Source organism: Populus euphratica, unplaced genomic scaffold (genome assembly GCF_000495115.2).
Source record: "Populus euphratica unplaced genomic scaffold, PopEup_1.0 scaffold1.1, whole genome shotgun sequence".
Lineage (NCBI taxonomy): Eukaryota > Viridiplantae > Streptophyta > Magnoliopsida > Malpighiales > Salicaceae > Populus > Populus euphratica.
Genome location: NW_011499845.1, coordinates 7,533,158 through 7,554,657, shown reverse-complemented (window position 1 = coordinate 7,554,657; position 21,500 = coordinate 7,533,158). Strand labels below are relative to the sequence as shown.

The window sequence follows — 21,500 nt, the reverse complement described above, 5'->3', positions numbered from 1 at the left end:
AGGGTTACATTTTGAAAATTTGCAAACTTTTATCACTTCTGATCAGGCCCCCATATCTCACAAGACTGACATCGTGATCTCTGCCTCCCTGGCGTGCCAGGCGAGCAACACTGCCTTATCTCACATTCCCAGTGAAATCCGAACCATGTATTAGCTTAATTATACGTTTTCGATAATCAACACTACTTGTTTAATCTAAATGTGTTTTCGGACAATAAATCCATATATGCTTGTACTTGGGCTTTATTTACTTTTATGTATTTTCTATTTTTTTTAATAATTTATTTACTGAACGGTCATAATTGGTGTTCATAATAGTTATTCGTAACCCACCTTTTCTTTTATGAGCAAAGCAATCATGCATTTGAAGATATAAAGATCGCCTTTAGTTCTCGTGTTTGTTTATAACTGGTACGGTTTTCGGCCTCTAAAATATAAGACTCTGTTATTGGATCTATCAACCACAAGTTCTTGTCATTGAATAAAAAAGTTAAAACAAGACATGAAATTACGATAAACATAATTATTTGTTGTATTGTCTTACATTGGCTTATAAATATTTTACCAAGGTTTTTTTTTCTTGAATTTTATAAGATGCTTTAATAGCAATATTTACTAAATGTATGTGATTAAAGTTAAAAGTTGCAAATACTATAATGTTTATCACCATATTCTCATCTCGATTTCTTGAATATATTTTTTTCAATTATGCTCTCAAACTAATTTTATTTCAACTTTAGTCATGCATTCAAACAAGAATATTCGTAAACAAATAGTGCAAAAGGATATTTATTAATTCTAAAGCCTTATTGGATGCATGACCAGGATAATTCAATATATTTGATATTTATATTGTAATATTTGATACTTTTATTTTCTTCATATAATAAGGTGACTTGAGATTTTAAAGAGAAAATGTTCTCTATCTTCCTTCGTTTCTTGGTTTTTTAGATACAAAACCATCCCATACACTTGTTGTAATAAAAAATGAAAATTTTCTACTTCTTTAATTTTTAAAAGACGTAATTTCTAGCATTAACACCATATGGAAAATGTTCTTTTAGTAGCGCTATCTTTCTAAATAAATCAGTGCATTAACTAGTATCTGTTCTCATCGACCGAGACCACTACATAGAATACCAATATATAGAGATCGGAGACGAGGTCCACAAAGCTCCAAGCTGGCTGATCGAACTGCTATGCTTTTCACCATGGACGAGGCTGGTCTATCAACACCATAGAAGTATAGATAATGATTTCAATTTTTAAGCGCAGAAACCAGGAATATGAAAGACCTGGGATGAATATAAATCCTGGCTTCTCTCACCATCACGAGGACCCATTAAAGACGCAAAAAAAGGAAAGCAAATTTCAAGACAGCATCCCTGTTGCTTTTCCGTCTGCTGGTTGCTCGATGAGTACATCTGTAGAAAAAGGCCAGCTTCCTACTTCTCAATATCTATGGATCCTAAAGATGCAACCATTGCCAGTTTGCTGGATAACTAGCTCTTACTAGAACACTGTTCATATGTTTACAAGAACACTGTTCGTATGTTTTTATTCATTGAATAAAGACATGAAAGTTGGTGCGCATAGAAACAGACATGGAATTGAACATAAACCATCGTAAGAGGAAAGCGAAAGCCTGGAGGAATTTTCCCTTTCTTCGACATCCAATGTGTAAATTGGGGAATAATGGGGGTGGGGGGCGTACACATTCATACACTAAAGGATTCTCTATTCGTTTCCCTTTGATGGGAAACCAACCTAAGAATCAGCTGTTGCTCAGAAGCAAAACGTATAGTCATAGTACAAGACCACTAGTAATAATCACTCTGAACATGTGTATCCACCTAACGGAAATCTGCAACTAATTCCTTGAAGAGTCCAAGGAGGCTCTCAATACTCATCACTGAATGGTCAGCGTTATCTCTCACCCGCACACTCACCTGGAAACAACGCAGGACAACAACAATTATTATTTTTTATTGGAAAAGAGAAGAAAATAGTGTCCAAATATAGATCTTTTAGGAGTGGAAACAACGCAGGACAACAACAATTATTTTTTTTTATTGGAAAAGAGAAGAAAATATAGAGATCTTTTAGGATAACACTGGGATATTTATTATAGTTTATGACTGGTTCCAAAATAAAAGAGGTTCCTAGAGCATAATCTCCAGATTCATGCTAGTATTTGGTGATTCCTAATTGAAAATATGCTGATGATCTACATGGATTTGGAAATCCACAAAACTAATATTCACTTGTATCTAAGGCAAGTAAAATACTCAGCATCCCTATAAAAAGGAGCAGGTCACACTTGTTAAATCAAGCAATCATGTATACTTAGTTCAATTAATAGAAAAACTGTATTACCTGTCCAGTTTTGGATTCCTCTTCGCCAACAACCAGTATATAATTGTACTGTGCCAACTGAGCTTCTCGTACCTGAACAAAAGGCTAAAAATTTAATAAAATATAATCGTGTAGCATCCATATTTGCAATAATAACCACTGAAAGACCACAATTGAGCCAATGCATGTCACCAGAATCCAGGAAGGGCATTCATTACAAAGAATATGTTATTGGTTTGTAGGATGCTAATTTGATGTCAAGGATGGAAGTTGCAAAAGCACCTTTTTCTGGATCTTTCTGTCGGTTGCGTCCACATCGACAAAATAGCCAGCTTCATGAATCTGATCCCGCACCTATTAATTGTAACAATAAAATGAATTGATTTGTGTTCAGAGCTATTAGGGTCCAAATATGATAAATAATACAATCAAAAAGCTATTCGCATTGCATCATTTTGCACCCAAAACTATATCAATCCACAACAAAAAAGGACCCTGTAATCCACTATCACTGCAAGGATGGAATTAGCGAGTCCCTTTCACAAACAATGCTCAATGATAAACTTGAAAGCTACCATGCCATGACACGACTGGTTACACAACTGAAACTACCTCAACAAAAACATCCAAGCTGAGTAGTGTGATAGAAAAATATACAAGCAAAACTTAGACCATGTCATCATGTACAGAGTATATCCGATACAATAAAATAAATATTTGCCATCAATTTTGTGCATGAAACAAGGGGCTCAGGTGATTATCATGTCAGTAAATGTAACAAGAAAACCAAGACCCGTAAAGTCATGCGAAGTAAAACCCCGTCACCCTGCATGCATTCCTATGCCAATCATAAGGTTAATGAAATTGTATGGGAGAATTCAGGAGTGTTGACAAGCAAAATTTTATATTATACACTACTCATCTAGGGGTTAAAAAGCATACAGCAAACTAACCTGTAATGCATAAGACTGGGATTTCTCAGACACAGGGCAGACAATCGCTTGACGTGGACTAAGCCAGAAGGGCCACTTGCCCTTGTAATGCTCCAATAGTATAGCAAACATACGCTCAACAGAACCTAGGATCGCTCTATGTATCATAACAGGTGCTTCACTTTTGGCTTCATCCTCTGCTGAATATTCCACCTTAAAACGATCTGGAAGCTGGAAGTCAAGCTGCAAACAGAGACAGACATTCATTCATTACATGAAAATTCTGCATTACTGTTTAAAAGCCAGAAAGCTAGAAAAAATATATGTCGACAATCTGAACCTGCAATGTGGCACACTGAAATTTCCTCTTTAATGCATCAGATACACTGATATCTATCTTCGGTCCATAAAATGCACCATCACCTTCATCAATCTGTAGAACATGAACCAAAATATCACATCAGAGTCAAAGCTAACAAAAGAAAAATGAGAATATGTAATAAGAAAAGAAACCAATTATTTTCTAGACACCTCAATTGGCTGAAATTTTCATAGGGATAGAAATGGAAATAGGAAATAAGAAAAACCAAAAGTCATCTATAAATCAAACTACTTTCTGTAGTTGACCACATTCTTCCAGACTTCAGAAAATTGGCATAACTTTCATATGATCCAAAGCCTCACATCTAATCAACAAATCTTAAGCACGGTTAAATATGTTGCACCTAACTTTCATATTATTCAAAGACTCATCGAATTGACGAATTCTAGGCACAGTTAAATATGTTGCAATGGGTACAGTAACATACTCTAAACTCTGCAAGGGAAACTAAAAGGCAGTTTGAATATTAACAGCTACAGCCTCTGGTGTGTTTTCATCAATTGGTCGATGAACTAAAGATACATTAAAAATTCTGAATAAAAAATTGGGAAAAGTACCAATACGTTGACTTTTGAAAGATAAATGATTATCAAGTTCTAAGATGCTTTTTTGGACAAATAAGTTCACTTTTATAATTTATCTTAAAAGAAAATTCTTATTTGGTTATGATAGCTATATTACCCTCCATATTTAACAAAATTACAATTTGGAGTGCTTTTTATTTTCTTTTTCTTTGTTTTAGTTTGTTTAAACAAATTCTTATCACCATTTTTTTAAAAAAAAATTCTCAATTGTAAAATAGTTTATTATTGTAACTAATTGTTATTATATTGATATAATTCTAAACCTCAGAAAAATTCAAATGTAATTATGATTATAACAAAGAAATAATAAAATTCTTCATATTTGTAAATCTTAATTTTAAAAAGAAACAAGATCAATTATAATCTTATTTTTGAAATACATTGTCTGGATATTATGTGGATTATAACAAAATATGAACTTCTTTGAAAGAAAAAGATGATAAGTGAACTTGTTGGTCTTCAAAAAATATCATAGAACTTATTGATATAATTTTTCCATGGAAATTAATTCTCTAGAAAATCTATAGTCGGCAGATTGCAGACGTCAGAGGCATGACAAACTGGCATGTAGAAGAATTTCAACTGCATTTATGCAAATCTGCAACCAAGAATTCAAGCAAAGACCAGAAGTACCTAAGAATAACATTACCTTCCATGGCTTCCCAAACTCATCCAGTGCTTCTGTAAGAGCTTTCTCAGCTTCATCCCATGTTTCCAAGACTCCTAGGTATTTCTCTGGCCTCTATAATACAGACATCAGGAGGCACAAAATAAAAACCTTTTTTTCTTTTTCTGGGAAGCAAGACACTGAAAATTCATCAATTTCTTCACGAAAATGGGAAATGATAAACTTAATTACAAAAATGTTTTCAAAAATAGCTGAAGAACAGAAAAATTGCATCAGTTCAAAATGGCTGAACCACAACTATCTAAACAAATTCAAAACATCTCCATCAATCTTTTATGCCTTGAACAAAGCTTCGCTTGGTCAAGGAATAAATCATTCTGTATATAAATCCACGAAGGTAAAGGCAAAATGATATTTTTTGAATCTTAAGATTTTTCAAATTCAGGTTTCATTTAAGAACATGCAAAATTTTATCTGAGTTGACAGGATCATTTCCCTAAGCTATCAATTTACACAAAATTCAAGTTCATCATACCGTAGATAGCTTCAGCTCATAAGTGAATCCAAATTTTCCATAAGTATAGTCAATGAATTCTAAGACACCTCTGACTTCATCTTTTATCTGAAAAAACAGAACACACCATTTCTATTATGGTTAGGCAACAAAAAGACATTTAAGAGGTTAGTCAGGTGTCAATGTAACTTATATTACCTGGGATTTCCTGCAGAATATGTGAGCATCATCCTGTAGTAGCGAAATGCAAGACAAATGAGGGACAGAAGAGCAGATACAATGATAGCCATGTATTAAAAGCTAAAGTGATGGATTGGAAAATAAATGAATAGATTACTAGTACAATGCCACAGCTAACGATTGATCACATCAATATAGATGAGCTCTTGAACTTTGTGAAACTTCAACACCACATATGTGGTAAGAGTTCATTGCAGCTCTTAAAAGAATACGGATGAACTCAGAAACCTAAATTCATAACCTTTAAGTACAGAGCAGGCAGTTATAAACCTAAAATAAGTTTTTTTTTTTATACTAAATGCCTACCTGCTGAAATCTTCGAACACGTGTCAGTCCAGTGAGTGCCCCACTTGCTTCATTGCGATGCAAGGCCCCAAAATCAGCCAATCGAAGAGGAAGTTCTGGAAAACAAATCTAAACATTTAAGATAGGATGGCAGGAGTATGACGGACCCCACTCAAACATTCAAATCATTAGAGCTTTCCACAAACAGCAATTGCATCCTTATAATTAAATGCACATAATTTCCATACCCATGACACAAGAACATTCAAAAACACCTCAGCAATTCTGTTAAAAATAATTCAAGGGAAAAGAGTGCAAACAACCCCCACCTCAGCCCCCCAAACAAACATAAAGATGATAAAAGTGGATAAAATTTCAAAGAAAATGAACTTACCTCTATATGAACGAACTCTATGTTGAAACATCAAACAGTGCCCAGGGCAATTCATTGGTTTCAGTCCAAATTCTTGATTTTCAATCTGCAGCACACAAAGTATCATCATGGCAATTCCAAGACGTAAAATAAGAATGCTCTCATCATTCAAAATGACATGCACCGCCTGTAGATCCTTTGCAGTTCCGATCATTCAGAATTTTGCAAACATAACTCCTAGAAGAATTTTTTCACTTTACATAAATTTTTATGTGGTGCTTGTCAATCCATCAGCCTACCAAGCATGTTTTCACACACACCCCCCAACAAAAAAAATAATAATCAGTCACATGTATATCTGTGATTATTTCCCATAATAACCCATTGTCCTCCAACTTCACACTGCAAATAACTTGCACCAATTGATCATCTAACTGTCCTCCATCAGAATTCAGAAAAATATATTTCACTCACCTCAAGCAGAAACATATTCTCCTTGTAATTGGCAGCATGACCAGATGTCTCCCAAAGTTTCATGTTATAAATATTTGGAGACTTAACCTGCCAAACTTGATAAATTTAGGTAATCACTTTTAGACATTATATAATATAAGATCCAGACAAGCATTTATAACTTCAACCTCTTCATAACCTCTTCTTCTGTACTCATCTTTTATAAATTGTTTCAATCTGCAGCACACAAAGTATCATCACGGCATTTTTTCTTAAATTCCAAGACGTAAAATAAGAATGCTCTCATCATTCAAAATGACATGCACCGCCTGTAGATCCTTTGCAGTTCCGATCATTCAGAATTTTGCAAACATAACTCCTAGAAGAATTTTTTCACTTTACATAAATTTTTATGTGGTGCTTGTCAATCCATCAGCCTACCAAGCATGTTTTCACACACACCCCCCAACAAAAAAAATAATAATCAGTCACATGTATATCTGTGATTATTTCCCATAATAACCCATTGTCCTCCAACTTCACACTGCAAATAACTTGCACCAATTGATCATCTAACTGTCCTCCATCAGAATTCAGAAAAATATATTTCACTCACCTCAAGCAAAAACATATTCTCCTTGTAATTGGCAGCATGACCAGATGTCTCCCAAAGTTTCATGTTATAAATATTTGGAGACTTAACCTGCCAAACTTGATAAATTTAGGTAATCACTTTTAGACATTATATAATATAAGATCCAGACAAGCATTTATAACTTCAACCTCTTCATAACCTCTTCTTCTGTACTCATCTTTTATAAATTGCATTAGTTTGTTGTAAACCCGAGTTCCATGTGGAAGGAAAAACCAACTTCCTGGACTGAAGCACACCAAAGATGCAAAATCAGCATCATGGAATGCAACAACCTATAGAGATGATCAAAATACAAAAGCCCATATCACACCTCAATGGATGACAAAAGAATAACTCCTGCTTAATACCCAGCAACCTGTGATCGTACTTCTTTGCTTCTTCCAAGAACTGCTTATACTCCTGCACAAGAAATTAAAGTTTAGAAAAGAAATAGTGGCATCTTAAACTAAATAATATAATCACATTTCCCATTTTCATATCACTGGTTTAACCTCTCCAAATCAGAGAAAACTCATAGTTTTGCTATTAGAGATTAAAGATTCTTATGGAAAATAAACTAACTGTTTACATTGTCCGATCTGTGCCATGCAACCCTGTTACACGTTTCTTTATACACACAATGCTGTGGGGCCTTTTCCAGTTTAATCAGACAGTAGGCAGCCTCCCTCAACAGTACACCCTGAGCTATTGACTCAAGAAACAACTTCTCTATGTCTTTAAATTTTTCTTGAGAGACACAAATCTAAGGCTTCAAAACAATAGTTCCCATTATGATTCGAAGTGCTTGTTGGTTTCATTGGTTTAACTAGATTAATGATAGTTTGTTTAAACCCAACATTCATAGGCAAATCTTCTGTAGCAATCACAATTTTTATTTTGCTTTTGCTTTTATGGCACACTGATAAGTGCACACCATATAATAATAAAGCAACCTGTTTCGGTGTTTATGTGAAAAATTTAGTCAGAGTATACACAATAAAACATTTTTTCCAAGAGAAAACAGTCAAGACAAAGATTTTTCTTTTCCCTTGTTTTTCTTTATTGGGACTTTTAACAACCAATATAGCAACCCTATGAATTAAAAATCTACAATGATATGAGTCATTATATGAGCCCATAACCCAGTTTGGACACCAAAACTGAAATCACACAAAATCATACACCATTTGAAAGCATTCAACTCAACTAACTAAGGAACAGCACACAGTTGAATGTTGCAAAAGTCTCTGCAATTGAAAAGTAGAAATGCAGTTCAAAGGGCAGAGAGATGAAAAAGGCACCTGCAAACGTTTTTTATCAGGATAAGAAATTCCATACACTCTTTGTAAACTTTCACGATCTCTATTGCCTCTCCAATAAGCCGATGAAGCCTGCAATTACAAATTCAAAAGTAAAGATTTGATAAAGCAAATTGATTGTCTATGAAATAATGATTAAAAACACATGATAAAGTATCACCTTCAAACATGCAAGAGCTTTCACAAAGGAAGTATTAGGTATATGAGGTCCACGACACAAATCTACCAATGGGCCACATCTGTATACAGTTATAGTTTTGTCTGCAGGCAGATCCTTGATTATTTCAACCTGATAATAACCAATTTTTGAAAAAAAAATGAGAAAGGTGGATTTCTTTTGTCTAGGAAGGGGAAAAAACCATGAAGACATTTTTGTTTCAGATAAAACTGATACTTAAACTTGCCTTAAAATTATTGTCTGAAAACATCTCAAGTGCCTGTTCCCGCGATACTTCAATGCGCTCAAAAGGTTGTTTCTCCTGATATGTAAGAATTATCAAATCAGTAAGCACAACTCAACTGCACCACTAAGAACATTGAGAGCATGATGAAAAAGAGACATTGGTTACAGCAACCATGCATCAAAAAGAATCCAACAAATTAGAAAATCATTATAAATCTTGTGTTTGTATGCATGTGATGCAATCCTAACATATATGCCAACCCAGCCCATCCCCACTCGTTATAATTAGTTACATTCTATATATTTGTTGCATGAATAGCAATTATCTGCGTGCCCTTCCACATGTCAAATGTATCCAGCTCTCATATACAAATATTTAGAACAAGAAATGGTTATATGCAGTACTCTCTATCATTACCAACTTCACATTTTAAATCATTTACCCTGTCAAGTCACTTCTTATATTAACAAGATTGCAAAACATACTAAAGATCGTCAACAAAAATAAGCAACATGTCAACCCAACCAGCCCTTGGTCATAATAATGAGCTATATTATATTTATGTATTGCATGAATAGGAATTATCTGCATGCCCATCCACATGTCATACGAGACAGCTCTCATGGGAAGATGTTTAGAACAAGAAAAAAGAATCAGCTATATAATACTTCTATATAAACATATTTGCAAATCATGCTCAAGATTATCTACAAAAATGAGCAATATAACTCTGCTAGACCAACAACAGTAAGCCTTCCTTTATATACTAGAGAGCCAAAACAACAACACGGCGATGCTGACTTAAAGGATGAAACAATACCGCAACAGCTTTCAATGCAGCTGCATCAATCTTCTTGAAGTGATCATCATTCAATCCCAATTCACCATAGAATGCATCATAATAGAATCCCTGCAAGAAGAACATATGAATTTCAAATTGAAACTTAGATAGGCCTTCAAAAAGACATGCAGCCATGGAAGCAAAGGGCATGATGAAAATGCAACATTTTTAAGCACTTAAAGCAGGAATTGAGTTGCTAATATTTTGTTGTTGGAGAGGGGGATTTATGTAACCATCCAGATAGTTTCCATTTAAAGGATAAAAATGACAGAAAATTGTGCTGAATGAACAGGAGCTCATACATTAAATGGTCAAAGAGATGACACAGTCCTGACAGAGCACCTAAAAGAAAAAGGGCCTCTGAAGAGCAATCAACAGGACATTATAAGAAAAAAGTTAAGCTTCATTGAAAAAGAAACACAAATCTCTGTACCATAAAAATGGGAATATCACAGAAATAAGCTTTCAGATAATACTCGTCGCGCACACAGAAATAAGCTTTCAGATAATACTCGTCGCACACACACGTGTGTGTGTGTGTGTTGCTTACCCTGTCTGATAATTTAAACCAGGGTTAACACTAATTCTCTCCACCCCCTCCCCTTGGAATTTTGATCTGAATCATGTGATCCCGATCGTGGTACATTAGCTTCAGGAAAGTGAAAACTGGCAATCGCTTTCTTTATTATTAAACTTCATGATAGATTTACCAGTATCTTTGTTTAAATATAGCAGTAAACATGTGAAACATATATAACCAACTTGGCAATCCCAGTAAAGTTTATTTTGATATTGCAAGAACAGACATTATGGAATAAGTCACAATTAACCAGAAACCATAGCAAAAAGGTCGACAAATAGAGGAATATTTGAATTTCCACGTATGTAAAATATATAAATATTATACCTCTCCTCTAGTGGTACAGGGCCCAATGCAAAGCTTGCAACCATACTCCATCTCAAGAGCCTGAACCTCACAATGATTAAACGCGACATTAAAACTGAAGTAAAAAGATAGTAGTACATTGCCGCTAATCAAACCAGCACGAATACCTGGCCAAGAATGTGAGCACTGGAATGCCAAAAGGTGTCGCGTCCTTCGTCACTTTCAAAATTAAAAATCTTGAGCTCACAGTCATCCTCTAAAGGCCTATTCATGTCCCACAACACCCCGTTGACTTGAGAGATCAACGCGTTCCCAGCCACACTCTTCCCAATCTCCTTTGCGATGTCCATAGGAGACGATTCCCATCTTTTTCCTTCCTTCACTGTCCCGTCAGGCAAAGTAATCCTAAAATCAAAACGAAAATGAAAAAAAAAAATAGAATACAATTTTTTTCTCATGAAAATAGAGAAAAACTAGGGCTTTACTTGATGGAGTCGTGAGGGAGGGATTGGAGGCGGGAGAGTTGTTCAGATTGAATGGATTGGAAGAGCTGGATGCGTTTAGGGATTGCTATATTGAGATAGCCTTCGTCTCTTGCGTGAGACTTGGAGACAGCCATTGTCGTGGAAGAGGAGCAGGAGAGGAGACGGCGAGGAGGTATAGAAAGAAGGATAGGAGAGGAGGATGAGAAACGGCGGAGAGGTGAGAGCAGCCGAGAACATATGCACATAGCACAAAGACTGCGTGGGTTTTCCCCAAGAGAGTGGTTTAAAGGGCGTTTGGGCTATGGGTTTTCTGTACCTTGCGTCTGGATCGAGAAGTGGCCCATGAAATTACCCCCAAGGAGAGTCCTTCTCTGGCCCGTTTTCTTTATAGGCTTTTTGTTATTGTTGGGCTTAGCCTACAAGTCCCCTCAAAGTGGCCACGCTACTTCAATCATACATTTGCGGCGAGGTAACTTTTGCGTTGATCATATGGCTAGGATTGGAGCTCAGAGAAGCGGTTCTGTCCTCCTCCTGGTTTAGCTCCTCTGTTGCTTGATGGTTCAGTTGGACTTGGCTTTGTTAGGTCCTAGTGTTTTTGTTTTTCATGGGGATTCTCCTGCCATCGAGGCAGTGTGAATGACTTGTCTTTTAAATTTGGAAAATTCTGTCCTAGAGCCCGGGTCAACCTCGGCTGTAAAAGTTATTGCGTTAGGAATTCTAGAAATTGAGTGCAGATCTATTCACCGAGTGAAAAAGTTTCTGGCAGTGTCTTTTTAGAGCATGATCAAGCTTACAAACTCCAATTAAAGAAAGAAAAAAAACCCTTGCTAGCAGGGCCATGAAAACAAGCTATCAAGGACGACCGGAGCATTTTCTTGGCCTCGCCCAGTAACGAGTCTTTGTTTCTTTAATCGATTGAAAATTGGTTAAAAAGATGAACCAAAATCTTACAGGATATCATGCAAAATATGTCAGGCAATTGCCATGACCAACAGAGATAGTAGCAAGATTTAAAGTGCTCGCCGATGCCCTAATAAATTTTAATCACGTACAGCTTGCTGCTTGTTGGGAGCACTATTATTGAAGGCGCGAGTGACCTATTTTGAGTTTCAGCATGCCAAACCTTAAAAGTGCTAGCATACAAAGTGGTGGAGGGAAAAAAGGATGGCAAGAGGCCCTGGTGATGAATCGCACTGCAGAAGTCGTCATACTAATAATTTAACTACCAGTGCATATTCTACAGCTACAAATCGTATTCTAAAGAACTATCGGTTCAAGTTCTGAATAGAGTATAATTAAGCTCTTCTAAAGAACTACCGGTACACATTACGCAGCCACAAAGCATATTCTATATTCAATATCAGCAACATAAAAGTCTGATCCTGTGTCTAAATCTCCTTCCCTGCTCTTTATTTTTTTGCCTTTTTGGTATTTGAAAGGCCAAATCTCCTCTCCTTTCTTCTCAAAATGAAAAGCTTCGTAAACTTCAAAATTGCCTTGACCTTAACTTTCATTTCGCATCCACTGCTTTATAGCTGACAGCTTTACGCATTACACGAATCTGGCTCAATCACTGATCGTAATCCACCACGTATCATCATCTGGGAATAAAACTCAGCATGTTCCTGCAAGCCAAATTCCATATTTCAGCTATTATTCATCTTAGATAGCTTAACCTTACCTGGCAACTAATTCAATCATGGTTATCTAAATCCACCACCAAGTTCAAGTAGGACACCGATGGTAAGGTGAGTGCTAAACATTTTATCCATTGTCATGTTAAAAGCAGCCATCAATATAACAGTTCCACATCATAGCTGTACCAGCCAACTCTGTTGTTTTATTAGGAAGACAATATGTGGCTTACTATAAAAGCAACAGTAATGATATTTCTTTCAACAAAATATTTTGTTAAGAGAAAAGGAGATTACGTGGTGCTGTGTGTAATTGTGTATGAGTGCTAATACATTGGATGAAAGTCTTAATTTTAAATCACAATGCCATAACTTGGATAGTACTTTCTCATTCCTTAGGGAAGTCGTCTATGATTTTCTACAGCAGTTGTCAAGTTATGGTAAGGTTTAAAGTGTGATTTTAGTAAAACGATAGTGCATATATGCTTTATATCTCAACTAATGCACTTGGGGCCCATCATGTAACTCAACAATTGTGCTTAGCTACAAAAGCAATCACTCTGACACCAATTGTTGACTTGCATGATATGCTGCCATATGAAAATAGCTCTTTATTCATAGTACAATAAACAAAGGACAGCTATGATAACCGTTCAGTGTGTGCTTCTGGATGACAATGGGGCCAAAGGCAATATTTTGCAACATTCTGCGTGTTGTAAAGGAGGTTATCATGCTGTTTATGTATATTTTTAAGTGAGAAATTATCATGGCACCGCAATGACCTGCATTTTACAGCATGATACGATGCAGAGAGCTATGGTTATTGAAGGAGTTTTAAACATAATTACACGACATTAAGGTTTGATTGATTAGACAACCCGTAGTCTTACCCTGACAATGCATATTTCTAAAATGACTATTATGCATCACCATGTAAACATTTAAGACATCATTCAAACAATTATGCAGAAGCAAGATCTTTGTATAGCTTATATGATGCAGCGGAATAATTATACCTTAACTGTGACGATAACAACTGCTACACCATTTTCACGTGACTCATGAAATAGTCTTCTAGCATCCTCAGGTGTGACTGATGGCACAGCTCGAGGTAATACCTTTGCAACTACACAGAAATGGACACTCATAGCAGTAAGTACAGGAGTAAAAATGTGAAATACAATATTTTAACTTTTTCTATCATTTGCTCAGTTCGCAGAAAAATTGAAAGTAATCAGCTATGAACTGCCTTCTGATTTCTAGCCTGTAAATTGGAAGTAATCAGCATGAACCGCCTTCTGATTTCTAGCTTGTTAGCTTTCAAGAAGCTTTATATATGTGGCTTTACACTGATCAAAGTTAGCAATTTTAGCACCCGATAGCATGAAAATTTTATGCTTGCATCTACTGAACTTGTTCAATTAGGTATTCAAGTAGCCACTCGGCACACAGCAGAGTGGGATCCATTAAATTCCGTAATGCTTGGGGCAACCAAAAGAAATCCATAAATTAGCCTTGCTATACTTCTAGAGGGTATTCAGTTCATCTTTATTTGGATACATAAAAGGAGAAAGACGACTTAAACTCATACCTAAGCTTTCTGAATGGCGGCTATCATCAATTAGCAAGACTCTATAGCTATCTCCACTCCCAACACCTCTCTTATCCCTTAGTCGTCCGATATCCCCTCCTGTTTCGACAAAGAGGAATCCAAGTAAGAAATCCAAAATCTAGCAATATAATCCACCGCAACTTTCATGGGTGCTAGCTATTAAAGGAATACTAGAAAAAACTGCATCACTTAAACCAAAAACGAAAAAAAGTACCAAGCAACAGTGTCAACAAGAATGGAGAGTAAATTAAAACATTCTTGGATAGACAAGAACAAAAAAATTTAATGCTTCCTTCCCAAACAAACGAAGAGGGGGCAAACAACTGTTACTGGAAAATCCCGGTAAAAGTGCATCATTCGTAGGAAAAAAACAAAAAACCCGCCAAATCTTGTCAACAAATATGATCTCCTTTCATGCATTCCTTGTCATAAACTATGGGAACATAAAGAAAGGAAAAGATAGATACCTTCGAGAACTTGAGAAGAAGGATCGAACTGAGATTGATCAAAAGTGGGGCGTTCCAAGACGCCAGGACCTCCCTTGGTAAAGGAAGCCTTGACAGTGAGACCCGTAGACATGGTAATTGCTCTTTTTTGTGGGAAATTTGCCTTGAAGTTGCGAGTGAAAATTGAGCCGTCATCGTTGTTGAACTGAACAAGCTGCTGGGTTGTAGAGGAAAACCATGTTGTTGATGCTGCTGTTAACACTGCCATTATCCTTGTTCTGTTTGTTCTCCTGTAAGAAAATCTTGTAGCTGTGCTAGAGAATCTAAAGAAAGAAGACGAAGCAGATGGATCTGAATGGCTTTGGAGCTCTGTCTATGGCTATAATAAACCCTGGGTGGTTGTTTATCCACCGGCTACCATGGTAGAATTGTCTTTTACTTAGGAGATATTTGTCTGGCTGGTGCATCTGTGGCTGGGCTCTTCCGCTATCGAATTATATTTTTATTTTTTTGGTAAAATAAATTATAAAAACTTACATGATTAATTCTCAAACTCATTATATATTTTATAAACTCAATAAATAAATAAAACATCACAAAAATAATAAATATATACATAAAAATCAAATCCAAACACTAGAAGAAGAAAACAAATCATTCCCGTGACTAATTGAGCCACAACCTCAAGTGCCTATCAAATTATTACTCATCCTTGTTGTTTGTTGTTGTTACTCTTATTATAATTATAATTTTTACTTGTTTAATTACTGTAAAACAAATCATTCCCGTGACTAATTGAGCATTATAATTTTTATTTGTTTAATTACTGCTACTACTATTTTTTCTTCCCCTTATTTTAAATTTCTTATCCCTTTTTCTTAAAAAAAAAATTGAGCAACACACCGGGCGTTGAAAAGGAGTGGCTTGGATTCAACTTTCAATTTGGGCCGCATCTCTTGTGAGAATTTCTAGAGCCTTCCTTTTGTCGGTTCTAAGAAGATTTTAGACGCATAGATTCCTGGTGGCACCGAGATGGCCATCCCTTGTGGTGACAGCAACGGAGGTATTTGTGGTGTTAAAATACTAGCAAATTTTAAAGGATATTTTAATTCATCAGTTTTTAAATTTATTTTCTGATAATTATAAGTTTAATTATTTTAAATATACTAAAATTTTCATAATTATTAATTTTAAAATTCATAAAATTAATTAAAATATATATAAACTAATCTAGATATCTACATTAATAAAATAAAAATACTAGCAAAAGTCAGATATTGTATAAGTTCTATCCTCCAAATAAATTGATAAATTCAAGCCAGTTAACGCATAAAACCAAAAAAATGTTGAGCAACAATATATATAAAATGGATATTGTAACTATTTAGTTGGTAATATAGTGGTAAGAGTTTAGGATTAAAAATTTTATTTTTTCTATAATTTTAAATTTAATTTTTGTAATTATTAATATAACTATTAAAAATTTATATAATTATTAATTTTAAAAATTATAGAATTAATCCAGATATACAAATGAATACTGAGCTCAACATTAATTTTTTTTAAAAAAAAGGTGAATGTCGTACAGAATGCGCGAAGATACAAAAACAGAGGGGTTTTTACTCACGTTGCTGGTAGCGTGGAAATTGTGAGTGCATAGCTAGCTCAGTGCGCCACAGGCTGAGACGAGGTTTATGGGCTACCCCTTGCAAGTCCACGAAAAGGAAAAGGGAAAGTTAAAAAAAAAAAAAAAAAAAAAAGAATTTTTCCCTTGGTTTTGTCTGTTCACATTGTTAGACAAAACCATCACTCGATAATTTTAACAACCACTCCTACTTCCCTATTACTCTCAGCAAAAAAAAAAATTATATTCATGTTAATTATTTTTTAAAATATTTTTATTTAAAAATATTTTAAAATAATTTTTTTTATTTTTTTAAAAAATAATATTACAACATCAAAAAAATTTAAAAATCAAATAATTTAAAATAAAAAAATAATTTTTTTTCACAAACAGACACTTTTAAGGTACAAAAATAAAAGGTCTCTTCAACCAATTGCCATTTATCATAAGCCACCAATAACTTTTTTTACCGATATAATTATTATTTTATATTATTCTATAATAACTCTTAAATATGAAAACCACACCAACGAAGTGTTGGTGTATTAATTAAAACACTATTATATTTATGCAAGAATAAAAATATAAATTTGATTTCTAAAAAACACACTTAGAGGCAGTTATAAACACCAAACAAAACTTATCTTGTTATTTAAAAAGACATGAAAATATCTGGGTAAAAAAAAAAACCAAAACCACTTATCATCATTGTAGATACTGGTATAATCACCAGCTCAATATCATTTTCGCAATCATTATTGTTAGAAATGTGTATTTTCAGTTTGGTCCGGTTTTGGTTCAGAATAAATAACCAAATTAAAATTATTCTTTTTCAAGTTTTGAAACTGAACCGAATCGAAAACCGATTCAAACTGACCATGTTCGGTTTGGTTTTTCCTTCCAAACCGTTGAAACTGATTTGTCTTATTTCTATTTTCATATCTTTGTGCTTATGAGAGAAATCTTGGCTTTCTTAACAAGTTAAACCGGGTAGGAATATCAAAAAATACAACCCTAATTTTTTTTATTAGATCCTTGCTCAAAAACTAATCTTTGTACAAAAAATACACAAAACAGAAAAAAAAAAAAGTTATTTGACTGGAAAGAAAAATTAAGATCAAAAGATATGTATTATTCAAATGTAAAACTAAAACAATCAGAAACTAATTATAAAATTTTATATAGATCCACATCATCTATTGAGGGTGTGGTGTTTTTATATTCAGTTTTTTCAATAAATAACCAAATTGATGTTCAGTTGTTGTCCTCACGAGACCAACATCAAGAAAATTACAGGAAAACTTTTCACTGTTTAACATAACAATTTTTTTTTGTTATATTGGTATGAAAAATTATATAGTAATTTTAAACTTAAAAGCAAAAAAAAAAGTAAAAAGGTAAAAAGAGGCGTGGTTGAATTAAAAAAATTAAAATCAAGTGAAGAAAGGTGTGCCTTTGATACGAGGACAAATAAACATAGAGAAGCAGGAGCTTAACAATTCTTAAAAAATATGAGATATAAATGATGGAGTACGGAGAAAAATAAGAGAGAAAAGAAAGTGAGAGATGCAAAAAATAAATCAAGGAGGGGACGACTGTCTTTAAAATGTTACTTTAGGTTTAAGGTTACGAAAAAAACATTTTATTTATATATTTTTAAAAAATATTGGTTTGGTTGAACCGGGTCAATTCAATTGGTTTTAGATTTTGAAAAACAAAATCGAACTAAACCAAATTTTTTTTATGATTTTTTCAATCAATTAATTGAGTTTTTCTTTTGGTTTAGTTTTTTTAATTTGATTTTTTTTAATTTTTTCAGTTTAATTAATTATTCAATTTTTTTCTCACTTCATTGCTCTAGTTATTATCATTATTTTTTTTTTCTCACTTCATTGCTCTAGTTATTATTATTATTTTCATTATGACTAATTATTTTCATTATGACTAGTCGTGTTGCTGCCATAGCATCACCATTGCCCACCACTTACCAGTATTATTGCACTCCATCATTTTATTATCAATGCACCATCTCATCATTCCACCGTACCTTCTAGCAGCGCCATCGCCCCAACACCACTTCATCAAGGTATTTTTTAAAATTAATATAAATATTAATTTTTTTTTGATAGAATAACAATATTTTTTTAAAAAAAATAGTGAAATAAACACTCTAACTTACCGGGCACCACTTGTGATTAAATTTACACGGACTAAGCTTCTTGTTTACTTGAAATTCCAGAGAATTGAAGCATACTCTGTTCGTGGAACGTTTTCTCCACTATCCACACCACTCATGAACAACTGCTGCCAGTCCGGCTCGTCAACTAGCATAGTTTCTTGTTCCCGAGTTTGAACATTGAGATCATCCAACGAAGAAGGTGAATCTTTCTTAAATATTTTTTCTTCAATTTCCAGGCCAGGAAGTTCCCCAGTAGAATTGTCGAGGTTTGTAGTTTTATGGGGTTGACTTGAATTTTGCCCATGTTCTTTTATCTCTTCCTCTTCTTACTGATTCTCAATGAAGTTCATATAACCATGCTAGCGTTCATTTTTTTCATCTTATTCTTTTAGATTTGCTAACCAACTGACTTCTGCAGAAGTTTCCTTTCCTTCATGGGAAGAACATACATGGAAGCCCTAAGATCATGGCGTGGCTTCTGATTTTGCTGTTTCCGATACCATAATTTTAGTAGTTTTTTAAAGTATTTGTTACTTAAAAATATATGAAAATATTTTTTTTTATTTTTTAAAAATTATTTTTTGGTATCAATATATCACAATAATCTAAAAATATATATAAAAAATTAAAAACAAAAAAAATATTTTTTTTATTTTTTAAAAATTATTTTTTGGTATAAAATATTCACAATAATCTAAAAATATATATAAAAAATTAAAAACAAAAAAAATATTTTTTTTAAAAAAACATTTTTAAAATATTAAAATAAATAAGATTTAGATTCCTTGAGATGTTTATGGGATTGACTTGAAACTTCTGAGATGCTTTTTTGTCTTCACGTTACGCGGGTTAAAAACGCTATCATTTAATTATCACGGTTGATAATTAATTTCAGAACACCACGATAATTATTAAATATCATAATTAATTGTGACGGTTCAAATATATAGATAAAAGTTAAAAGCCTGTTCCTTCACCACATTTTTTGCTGCAGGGTTAATTCACTTTTTTTAAAAAAAATTCATGTGGAAATTGCCAAATTCATCCTCCTCCACGATCATCTGCACAATCATTATCTTCACCGCAACACCGTCATTGTCGTAACATCTTATCACCATCACTGGATATTAAAGTAACAACCGTCGTTTTATCAAATATTGTCCTCATCTTCATCGCCATAGTAATCACCATCCTGCACCAACTACCATTACTCAACCACAAGTCACTGCCATAAGTGCTAAGATTCTCAATTTTATTTTGATAGATATTTTATTTTTTTAATTTAAATAAAATATTTTAGTTTTAAAGTATTTTGATAAATGTTTTATTTTTTTAATTTAAATAAAATATTTTAATTTTAAAATATTTTATACATCGTTTCGAGATTATATATATATATATATATATATATATATGTTTATTATATAATTTATACACACACAAAACAAATATAATATAAATTTAAAATAAATTAATTATAAATTATATAATAAACACAATGCCATACAAATATAATTTTAAAATTTTAAATATTTTTAAATAGTTAAGATTAAGTAAATTTTTCACTTAAAATAATTTAATTTAAACAATATATCAAAATATTATAAAAGTAAAATATTTTTTTAATATAAATATTTTAAATATAAAATTAGGTCAATATTATTAAAATTAATAGGATCTAAAGCATTTCTTATTTTGCTTAAATTCCAATAAAATATAAATATGAAAAAAACAACATGAACTATATCTATTAGTGATAAATATAATTTTAAAAAATTTAAATCATTATTAATAATAATAATTTTCAATATTGTTATTACTATCATTGTTATTGAAAATTTTAATGAAAAAAGATTTTTATATTTTAATGGTTTAATTAATTAAATTAAACTAGATTCAATTTAATTTAATGAATTTAAATTAAACTAGATTCAATTTAATTTAATTTAATGAATGTTCAAAATTAAAATAGAATATAAAAAATGAAACCGGAATATTTCGGTTGAAATTTAGTTAAAAAATATAGAACAGATCGAAATTTAAAAAATGAAACCTGAATATTTCGGTTGAAATTTAGTTGAAAAATATAGAACAGATCGAAATTAAAAATAAAATAAAAATTATTTTATTTTATTTTATTTTTAAAATTAATATAAAATATTTCAATCATTTCAAATAAAACGGAAGGAAATTGATAACTTGATAAATACCATTTACAGCTTCTTCAAGCAACTATCTCCTGAAAATAAATGTTTCGGGTCTACCGCTGGAGAAAATGACACCACCAACAGGCAACAACCTCTCCTTCTCTTACCCTACTTTTTTGATAATCCCATGTCTAGCTGCTAGATTTGACGTCTTTAAAAGTGAATATGATTATTTATATCATGATATTGTTTGCTTTTCTCCTTGATCTCTGGGATTTGTTCAGTGATCTGTGTCGATAGAACGAGCTATAGTGGAGTATCGTAGAATAGCTCGACAACGATGTATGGGATTTCGAGTGATAAAGTTGTCGGATAACGCATCGGAGATGGTTTCAGCAGCTGGCTGCAACACTGATTCTCTGTTAATGAGACCTGGTAGTGCAGTCTGTTCCCTTGTCGATGGATAAATAAAGGTTTCTATCGTGGATAGTCTCGGAGGAAAAGGTCAAGAAAACTCACTGAAAAGTCTTTGAAATGGAGAGG

General features: G+C 33.2%; 2 protein-coding genes across 2 annotated transcripts; both read right to left on the bottom strand.

Moving 5' to 3' along the window:
* Window positions 1-1,531: 1,531 nt before the first annotated feature.
* Window positions 1,532-11,585, bottom strand: LOC105126332 (threonine--tRNA ligase, mitochondrial-like). Its single transcript, XM_011027168.1, has 20 exons — window positions 11,316-11,585; window positions 10,998-11,235; window positions 10,852-10,911; window positions 9,924-10,013; window positions 9,104-9,178; window positions 8,860-8,988; window positions 8,682-8,771; window positions 7,712-7,800; window positions 7,530-7,626; window positions 7,363-7,449; window positions 6,315-6,399; window positions 5,942-6,036; window positions 5,594-5,626; window positions 5,417-5,503; window positions 4,903-4,995; window positions 3,628-3,720; window positions 3,309-3,530; window positions 2,638-2,709; window positions 2,377-2,448; window positions 1,532-1,949 (listed from the first exon to the last, which is right to left on the bottom strand). The coding sequence occupies exons 1-20, from the start codon at window positions 11,558-11,560 to the stop codon at window positions 1,854-1,856; spliced, it is 2,148 nt and encodes a 715-aa protein (XP_011025470.1). The 5' UTR covers window positions 11,561-11,585; the 3' UTR covers window positions 1,532-1,853.
* Window positions 11,586-12,464: 879 nt separating this feature from the next.
* Window positions 12,465-15,457, bottom strand: LOC105126325 (uncharacterized). Its single transcript, XM_011027155.1, has 4 exons — window positions 15,029-15,457; window positions 14,541-14,639; window positions 13,966-14,075; window positions 12,465-12,940 (listed from the first exon to the last, which is right to left on the bottom strand). Exons 1-4 carry the CDS (start codon window positions 15,273-15,275, stop codon window positions 12,860-12,862), a joined length of 537 nt encoding a protein of 178 aa, XP_011025457.1. The 5' UTR covers window positions 15,276-15,457; the 3' UTR covers window positions 12,465-12,859.
* Between the last annotated feature and the right edge of the window lie 6,043 nt (window positions 15,458-21,500).

What these genes read in the sequence shown, in the direction of transcription:
- LOC105126332 (XM_011027168.1), bottom strand. Translation starts at nt 11,560, where the DNA reads ATGTGCATATGTTCTCGGCTGCTCTCACCTCTCCGCCGTTTCTCATCC. An exon ending in GAAGAAGAGGTTATGAAGAG is followed by an intron (nt 7,450 to 7,529) that starts GTTGAAGTTATA and finishes CAAGTTTGGCAG; the next exon opens with GTTAAGTCTCCAAATATTTA. An exon ending in TATTCTGCAGGAAATCCCAG is followed by an intron (nt 5,504 to 5,593) that starts GTAATATAAGTT and finishes CTGTTTTTTCAG; the next exon opens with ATAAAAGATGAAGTCAGAGG.
- LOC105126325 (XM_011027155.1), bottom strand. Translation starts at nt 15,275, where the DNA reads ATGGCAGTGTTAACAGCAGCATCAACAACATGGTTTTCCTCTACAACC. An exon ending in CCGCCATTCAGAAAGCTTAG is followed by an intron (nt 14,076 to 14,540) that starts GTATGAGTTTAA and finishes ATTTCTGTGTAG; the next exon opens with TTGCAAAGGTATTACCTCGA. An exon ending in TTGTTATCGTCACAGTTAAG is followed by an intron (nt 12,941 to 13,965) that starts GTATAATTATTC and finishes TTTGGCTTGCAG; the next exon opens with GAACATGCTGAGTTTTATTC.